This window comes from Myotis davidii, unplaced genomic scaffold, assembly GCF_000327345.1.
Source record: "Myotis davidii unplaced genomic scaffold, ASM32734v1 scaffold916, whole genome shotgun sequence".
NCBI lineage: Eukaryota > Metazoa > Chordata > Mammalia > Chiroptera > Vespertilionidae > Myotis > Myotis davidii.
Genome location: NW_006288013.1, coordinates 2,273,010 through 2,281,738, shown reverse-complemented (window position 1 = coordinate 2,281,738; position 8,729 = coordinate 2,273,010). Strand labels below are relative to the sequence as shown.

At 53.1% G+C, this 8,729-nt stretch overlaps 1 protein-coding gene across 1 annotated transcript in view; it reads left to right on the top strand.

The window, feature by feature from the left end:
- Nucleotides 1-2: 2 nt before the first annotated feature.
- Nucleotides 3-8,729, top strand: part of USP35 (ubiquitin specific peptidase 35) — a gene marked incomplete at its 5' end in the record, with an annotated part of 19,649 nt that continues 10,922 nt past the window's right edge. Inside the window, 6 exons of the mRNA XM_006759887.2 lie at nt 3-102; nt 1,144-1,276; nt 2,739-2,868; nt 3,283-3,384; nt 4,883-5,041; nt 8,401-8,594. Of these exons, the coding sequence (XP_006759950.1) occupies nt 3-102; nt 1,144-1,276; nt 2,739-2,868; nt 3,283-3,384; nt 4,883-5,041; nt 8,401-8,594 (818 nt within the window). The remainder of the gene's footprint in view (nt 103-1,143; nt 1,277-2,738; nt 2,869-3,282; nt 3,385-4,882; nt 5,042-8,400; nt 8,595-8,729) is intronic.

The window sequence follows — 8,729 nt, the reverse complement described above, 5'->3', positions numbered from 1 at the left end:
AGGCTCAGCAGGTGAGCGGGCTCCTGGCGCAGCTGTGGCGCGCGCAGCCCGCCGCCATCCTGCCCTGCCTCAAGGAGTTGTTCGCGGTCCTCTCTGGCACAGGTGGGTGTGCGCTCACTGGGAGGCTGGGGTTGGGGCAGGAGGGAGCTCGTGTGTGCCAAGGTGCTGAGTGTGTGCCCATTCGTGCACATTCTTCTGCTTGGGGTGCCCGTGTGCGGTGCGGTATGTGTGTGCCACGGGCGGATGCACAGGTGGGAAGCGATGTTCCCGGATTGAGTTCGCACGCTTATGCGGAGCACCTGCTGGGAGGCCTATCCTGTGGTGGGTGCTGGCGCGCGGGGAGCAGACTGCCTGGTGTGGGAAAAGGTCGAACCCAGATTAATCTGGGCAGAAGGAGGACCTCGGGGCTGAGCGAAACAATAGGAAGGAGGACATGATGCCCTTTGGGCCCGGTGGGTTTCCTGGAAGGGGTGACTTTTGAGCCAGATCTGGGAGAGGTGGGCCGCACCCGGCAGCGGGGGCACGGTGCTCCGGCAGGCAGAGGGACGGTCTGGAGCTGCAATAGAACCTGCAGGTGTCAACTCTGAAATGTAGAATCTTGGCCGTCCATTGAGAACTGGAACCCGGATTATGGTCACGCAAATGACTGAAATCAGGTCTGTGCCTTCCCTGATTGTAGGGCGGTTTAGGGAAAAGGAAGGACGTAGAACCAAGGCTGGTGTGTAAGAATCTGGGCCCTGTCCAGCTGGACAGCAAACTTTGATGACTACATGTTCCTTTCACCATTTGGCCTTGGTCTTTGTGGTTCCAGATGGAAAGTCCTCCCTCTCCCCAACCCCTCCATGCTTCCTATTGCTCTGGCCAACTCCAGTGTGACCCCTTCTTAAAGACCTTACATGAACGATCGCAGGCGAGGCCAGTGCTTTTCTGTGTGCCTAGCACAAGGCTGGCCCAAAGCAGTGCCAGGGTCGGGTTGACGAGTGAATGAGTTCAGATTGAATCAGAGGCCGTGATGCTGAGGAGGCGGCCTGGATGTCCTCTTTGCAGAGGCCCAGCTAGTTCCTTGGCAGCATGAGAGAAGGGGCGATGGGGAGGTGGGGGGCACACCCGCCTTGCTAAGCTCAGCCCTGCCCCCTGTTCCAGAGGAGGAGCCACCGTCCTGTGCCCTGGCCAGCGTGGTCCAGCACCTCCCACTGGAGCTCATGGATGGTGTCGTCCGGAACCTCAGCAATGACGACAGTGTGACGGACTCTCAGATGCTGACGGCCGTCAGCAGGTGGGCTGAGGGCCCTTCTTCTGGGTGGGGTTGCTGGGCTAGATTTAGGGTTTAAGGGCCCACACCCTCATGCTTATTCATTCATCCATCTTTTCTCGGGCTCTGCTTTGTGTCTGGCCCAGGGCTGGATGTGGGAGGTGCAGAGGGCCCTGCCCTAGTGATGCTCCCAGGCTGGGTACTAGCGGGGAGGCCCTGGACAGGTCAGTGAACTGTCTGAGCCTCCGTTTCCCCTTCTGTGGTAGCAGATGTGGGTGATGGTATAAGAAATTGTCAGGCTTCCACGGGGTCACATTAGGAGGTGGAAGTACTTTCACAGAATGTTTTATGAGTTTGGCAAGTATAACAAAGGGAGTTGGGTCTTTTCAGCTCACAGAGCTCTTGCACAATCCTCACCTCATTTGAACATCTTTGCACCTTGATCTAGCCACACCTGCTCGTCCAGTGGGCCCAGAAAATGTTGTGTACCCTCCTGCCGGCAGGCCTTTGGCTCTGCAGGTCCCATTCACCTGCATGCCTCCCCCTGCCATTCTTTCCATACTCGTGTACGGGTCCACTGTCTCGAGTGGGCCTTCCTGGATTCCTTGTCTTTAGTGGTAAAAAGTGTGAGAGGTAGAAGTAGGCTGCCCAAGTTCAAATCCTGGCTCTACCACTTCTTGCCTGTGTGACTGTGGGTGAGTTGCTCAATTCTTCTATGCTCTAGCTTCCTCATCTATAAAACATAGTATAATGGAGCCCATCTTATGGGATTGTTTTGAGGATTAAATTAGATAAGATCAGGTAATGCATGTAAAGTGCCTAGAAACTTATTACCGTTACTTTGTTTTCATGTTGTTCTACCTCTCTCTAGTACATTCTACTGATTATAAAAATAGCAATAGTGACATTTTCCTGGGAACCTACTAGCTTTATGCTCAGTGTGCACAGATATTGTGTTAGGGGAGTCAGATGGGTTGATGCGTGTAATAAGGCAGATAGAGCAGTGCCTGATGCAGAGTGAATACTACATAAGTGTTTGCTAGTATCTCTTTTAATCCATACAACCCTGTTGTTGGTAGGCATTGTCCCCGTTTTACAGAGGAAGAAACTGAGGCTGAGAGAGTAAGTGACTTGCTCCAGTTCACAAGCCATGGTTTGCTGGGGCCAGAGCTTTTGGCCCCGGGGGACCAGTGCCCCTCCTGCCATTGTGCTCCAGGGCCCAGGCAGAGGCAGCCCATTGTGTATGGGGGTGAGGTTTGGGGTGCTGAGAGGGCCAGGCTCCCCTCCTGCTGGGCTGGGAGCCCCAGTGTCTGCTAGCTGCCTGTGCTGGGCTCATTTGCTTGTTCATCCCACATATCCCAGGGCTGCCCTTATAGGGTGAGTGAGTCATTGTGGGGCCTCAGGACGTTATGGCTAGTTCCTGGCCGCCACCACCCAGGCATTTGGGCCTCCCTAGTCCCTGTGTCACTGTCATTCCCCTCACCAGGATGATCGACTGGGTGTCCTGGCCCTTGGGGAAGAACATTGACAAGTGGATCATTGCACTGCTGAAGGGCCTGGCTGCTGTTAAGAAGTTCAGCATCTTGATTGAGGTTTCACTCGCCAAAATCGAGAAGGTTGGTGGGCCCCTGTCCTGGCCCCTGCTCGCGTCCCTTCCTGCTAGTGTCTTGGCAGGGGCCTTGCCGGTCTGAGAGGCAGAGCACGGGGGCTCCCACCCAAGCCCTCTGTGACCTGGGACAAGTCACTGCCCTCTCTGAGCCTCAGGTTCCCCATCCTCTCCTCTGACTGCTCACTCAGGCATGTGTACGTTACTTTTGGTGTGTCTGTCCATCCATCCACCAGATAGCTAGCTGCCTTGCTGTTCAGTTCACCGTCTGTCTGTCCACCCAGTGAGTGCCTCCCTGGTCTTGCTCTGGCATGGGGGTCTGCTGCTTCAACTTGGGGGTCTCTGATCCCCTTCAGGCCTGTGGCTGCACTTGGTCTGGGGCGGCCCAGGCCTGGGGGACTCCTGACAAGGGACTCTCTTGCAGGTTTTCTCCAAGCTTCTGTACCCCATTGTCCGGGGAGCCGCCTTGTCCGTCCTCAAGTACATGCTCCTGACCTTCCAGCACTCCCACGAGGCCTTCCACCTGGTAAGGGCCATCACTGCTGCATCCTGCATTGGTCTGACCGGAGACCAGACAACTGTCTCTGCTGGGGGTCAAGGGGTCAGTGCTTGAAGCCCCAGCCTTTGAAGCCCTGGATATTAGGACTGGAGGAGAATTGAGACCCCAATTTACAGATAGGGATCTGAGACTAGGAGAGGGACAAGCTTAGAATGATGACAGCTGATGTTCCCTGGGTAACAGCTGTGTGCCGGTCACAGTGCTAAAGGCAGTACATATGTGTGATCACTTAACTCCCACAACAGCCCCAAGAAAGAGGTTCTGTCATTTTCTCCACTCTTCCGCTGGGGAAGCTGAAGGTTACGGAGGTTAAGTCCCTTCCCAGACACACAGCTGGTGAGCAGTGCAGGGCTGATCTAGACCAGTTGTTCTGACTCCTGACCCAGTGCCCTTTCTGTACCCTGCTGCCTGTCAGCGCCCAAGTGGCCTGGCCTCGAGCTCAGGGCCCTTTCTGCTGGCTTCCGGGCCCTTCCTTGGGAAGGACAGCCTGAGGGCCGGGGGCAGCCTTCCCCTGCCTCCTCCTATGGACCTGCAGTTGGGGCCCTAGATTCGGATGGTCCCCATTTGCTGCAACAGGAGGAGCGCAGAACCAGGCTTGGGTGCATGGGGTTGAGTCCAGCTCTGCTCTTTGCCAGACATGACCTTGGGTCAGGCACTTACCTCTCAGCCTGAACAGAGGTGACCCCCAGGATGGTGGGAGAGGGTTAGATGAGGTGATACTCGTCAAGAGCCTGCCACATTCTGGGGACTTGACAGATGTTGGTTTCTTTCCATCGCTGTCCTGGGCTCCCCTGCTCCCAGTTCGTGGCCTGGCTCTCTCCATCTCTGGGACATTCTGGTGGAGCACCTCCATGGGTTGGAAAGTTAACTCTCCGTAGCACTGAAGGGAGAAATGGGCTTGGGATTCAGACAGACCTGATGCAGACACCAGCTTCTTCCGTAACTCATGGTGAAACCCTCGGCAATTGTATAACCTCTCTGACTTCAACTTATTCATCTGGAAAGTGGGGACAGGAATCACAGCCACATGAAATCGCTATGAGGACGAAGGGCTTGACAAGTGTGTTTGGTGAAAGAATGATGGTGTTTGTCCCGAGGCGGCCGCTCAGGCTTTGTCAGGCTGTCCACACGCTGTCCACATGGCAGCCCAGCACCATTCCGGGTGGGCAGAGAGACCATGGTCACTCAGGCCTTCGGGCAGGTCAGTTGGCTGAGGCTTAACAGGCAGGGCTTGGGCTCAGGCTTCCCCTCAACTGTGAGGAGGGAATTATTGATCCCATTTTATGGCTGAAGAGACTGAGGCGGGGTATCCACCCATCTTGTAAAGGGGGGTCACCTGCGTGTAGAGCTCAGAGCCCCGTGTGTGGTAAGGGGGACAGTGGTCAGGTGGGTGATCCGCAGTGAGCAGCATCCTGTCTCGGGTGGGTAAACTGGTGCTGATCCTGACCCCCCTCTGCTCTCACAGCTCCTCCCTCACATCCCCCCCATGGTGGCCTCTCTGCTCAAGGAGGACTCCAACTCGGGGACCAGCTGCCTGGAGCAGCTGGCAGAGCTGGTCCACTGCATGGTGTTCCGGTTCCCGGGCTTCCCGGACCTGTATGAGCCCGTCATGGAGGCCATCAAGGTGAGTGACAATCCCTCACTGCCTCCGTACTCCACTTTGACGAGTGTCACTTTGCACCTTGCTCAGGACCATACTGCAGGTTGGTGGCAGCCCCCATCAATTGGTTCCTGGCTGTCTCCCATCACCTCCCCTGGCCCATCTTGCTTCAGGCACATTGAGCCCCCAGATGGGTCACCTTCTCTCAGGATTGCTCTGAGCGTATTCACATGCCCCTCTCTCTATCTGTAAATCCTTCCTTGTTCTTCCTGAATAGTTCCTACATATCCTTTAAGGTTTTGCTTAAGTGTTAACCTCTCTCAAGAAGCCCTCCCTGATAACTCTCAATACCTTCCTGAGGTTGGCCCTACCAGGTCGGGTCAGCGTTTCTCTGGGCCCCCACAGCCCTGGACATTGCTCTGTCACACATTGTCACTGTCTGTCTCCCCCACCAGACCAGGAGCACTCCAGAGCAGGTATTGTTTACAGTTGTTCACATGACTTTATTGATACCCTAATCTGCACCCCACACAAACTGGGAACCGGGGACACAGCCATGAGTCACGGCCATTGAGGAGCTTTTAGCCTGGGGGTCGTGTGACCAACTTCTATAAAAGTAGCTCTGATCTAAGCAGTGTATGAAAACCTCTGAGGGTCAGCCTGGAGCAGGGAGAAGCCAGAGGGCGGGAAGGCCTCCAGTCAGAGGAAGAGCTGGGCTGATGTCAGAGGTGGGGCCTCATTCCAGGCAGCCTGACACAAGCTCAGAGTCTAAAATTTATTTAACTTTAAAGATTCAAGTATGTATTCTATAATTACAGTTGTTTTGACACAAACACAGTTTTCCTTGAATATTAGAGAATGTAGCTCCAGGAAGATGTGCTACTTTTATACGATGATGGCTTTGAATAGCCCCTGGTCCAAACCAGTTGGTATCAATCAAATCTGCAGGATATTATCTATACTAATAAAAGGGTAATATGCTAATTAGGGCAGATGTCCTCTGGACATCCATCCAGACAAAGCCACAGCAGCTGCGAGGCCCGGGGCTCAGGCAGCCATGGCCTCAGGCAGCCGTGAGCCCCGGTGGCTGCAAAGCCCAGGGCTCAGGCCTTGCAGCCGCCACAGCTGGTTGGCAGTGGCAGCAGCAGCGGGGTGATGGGGCAGCACCTTCCCCTGATCAGCTTAGTTGGAGACGGGGTGATGGGGCAGCGCCTTCCCCTGATCAGCTTGGTTGGAGAGGGCCTAAGTCGTCAGGAGGACATCCCCTGAGGGCTCCTGGACTGTGAGAGGGGGCAGGCCTGGAATTTTCATGCACCGGGCCTCTAGTTGTTTATAAGATTCTGTCACATGTGTTCTATGAGTACACCCTTCTTTCTATCTAGGCTCCTTTATAAATAAATTCTGGAAAGTTCTCTGACACAGACAGTTGTATCAGGTCATGGCAGTTTCCCCGGGAGATGTGGTCCCTGCTAAGGGAGCTGTCATATGTAAATTTCAGGGAACATTAGGAGCTTGACAATTACCAGTATTTGGAAGTTCTTGTTTTATTTTCCTCAGAGGACAGAGGTGCCATCTTTGGGAAAGTGGCATTGGCTGTTTTGCATCTTCTGTGTGCATGTGTGAGCATATGTGGGGTTCTGACTATCTGCTTTTTTGTTCCTATTTATTTGTGTTGTGTGTGGAGTGGGGATTGGGTAGGGGATAATAGGAAGAAAAAAGAACGGACTGAGAGAGCCCAAACTGGGCCCATATCTTCTTATTTCACCTCTAGCAGCTCCTACATTTTTAAAATCAGCTGTGAGAGGTGCCTGACTAATCTGATAAATGACCGGGTAAGTGATCCTGACAAGTGGCTGAGCAGGAGTGTTGAACCAGTGCTTGAGTCCGACCTGCTGCAGTGGCCACAGGATGTACGCTCCGGAGATAATGTGCTTTCAGTGCTAAGCTCTAAGCCAGCTGTGGGCAAACTATGGCCCGCAGGCCGGATCTGGCCCTTTTGAAATGAATAAAACTATCAAAAAAAAAGACCATACCCTTTTATGTAATGATGTTTACTTTGAATTTATATTAGTTCACACAAACACTCCATCCATGCTTTTGTTCCGGCCCTCCGGTCCAGTTTAAGAACCCATTGTGGCCCTCGAGTCAAAAAGTTTGCCCACCCCTGCTCTAAGCTCTGGTTTGAAGCTCTGGAGCCCTGTATCTAGGGACTGTACTCAGGGTCTGGAAATCAGAGCAGGGCTAGAGGAACTATAATGAATGCTGCTTATATCTCCTAAGTAACTCTACATTTTGCTTAGGTGTTTTTCTTTAAAATACATCATTATTAGGACCAGTTCTTGGTAGCATTCTTTTAGATGCAGCTGTTTAATATGAAAAAGGGTAATGAGTGGGAAAGCTTGCTAATATTTTGCCTGTGACCAAGGACCCATCTCAGACCCCTGGGATCCTCCTGCCATCCTGACTGTAGGACCAAGGTCTGGGGGGAAGAGGGTGACTTAATCCAGAAAAGAGGACTCTGCAAATCTAAAAGTAGACGGTGAGGCAGGAGCATCCCTGTGTGTGAGCACTGTCCGAGGATAGAGTGCCACACGCACACCAGGTCTGAGTAACCTCCCTTGACAGGCGAGGAAAGCGACGGAGAGAGGCTCACTGCCACGGCCACACAGCTAGTGAGGACAAGAGGCAGGACAAGGGTTGGGATTTTGACAAGGCGGAATCTGGCCTATGGCCTGTGTTGTCATTGCTCAGAGTTTGTCATACCCTGGGCTCTTCTAAGAATGTTCAGATTCTTCACTTACTTCTTGTATATCCCTGGAAAATTCTTTCTTTGTTTTGTTTTTTTTTGTTAATCCTCACTTAAGGATCTTTTTTCCATAGATTTTTAGAGAGAGTGGAAGGGAGGGGGAGAGACAGAGAGAGAGAGAAACATCAATGTGAGAGAGATACATTGACTGGTTGCCTCCTGCATGCGCCCTGACTGGTGCTGGGGATCAAGCCTGCAACCGAGGTACATGCCCTTGATTGGAATCGAACCCAAGAACCTTCAGTCTGCAGGTCAGCACCTTAACCACTGAGCCAAACCAGTTAAGGCTTCCTGAAAAATTCTTTATCTGAGTCGTTTTCTCATCTATTAAATGGGGATTTTACCACCTTCTTAAAGCAGCTGTGACATGGAAAATCATGTAGAAAGCCCCTATGTCAAGGTGAGACCCTAGAATAAGTTTGAAAGCAGGAGGCTGTTCATATGTATCTCTAGAACATATATGGGGCGGTGCTTGGGTGGGTGTGGGGTAGGCTGTAGTCCCAGGCTTCCCAGAGGAGGTGATGTTTTTAGAGCTGATCCAGGCGCCCACTCTCCTGCCGCCTTGTTCCCTCCTCAGGACCTCCATGTTCCCAACGAGGACCGCATCAAGCAGCTGCTGGGGCAGGATGCCTGGACCTCGCAGAAGAGCGAGCTGGCTGGCTTCTACCCTCGGCTCGTGGCCAAGTCAGACACGGGCAAGATTGGTTTAATCAATCTGGGCAACACATGCTACGTGAATAGCATCCTTCAGGCCTTGTTCATGGCTTCTGAGTAGGTGCTGCTTTTGAATTCCCTCTGTCCCTGCTTCTTTCATTTGTGCTCCTGGGCGTGTGAGGATGAGGATGAGGATGAGGATAGGGGTTGGGGGGGGGGGGGGGGGCGTGTTTTGCTTTTTTCTTATTTGTT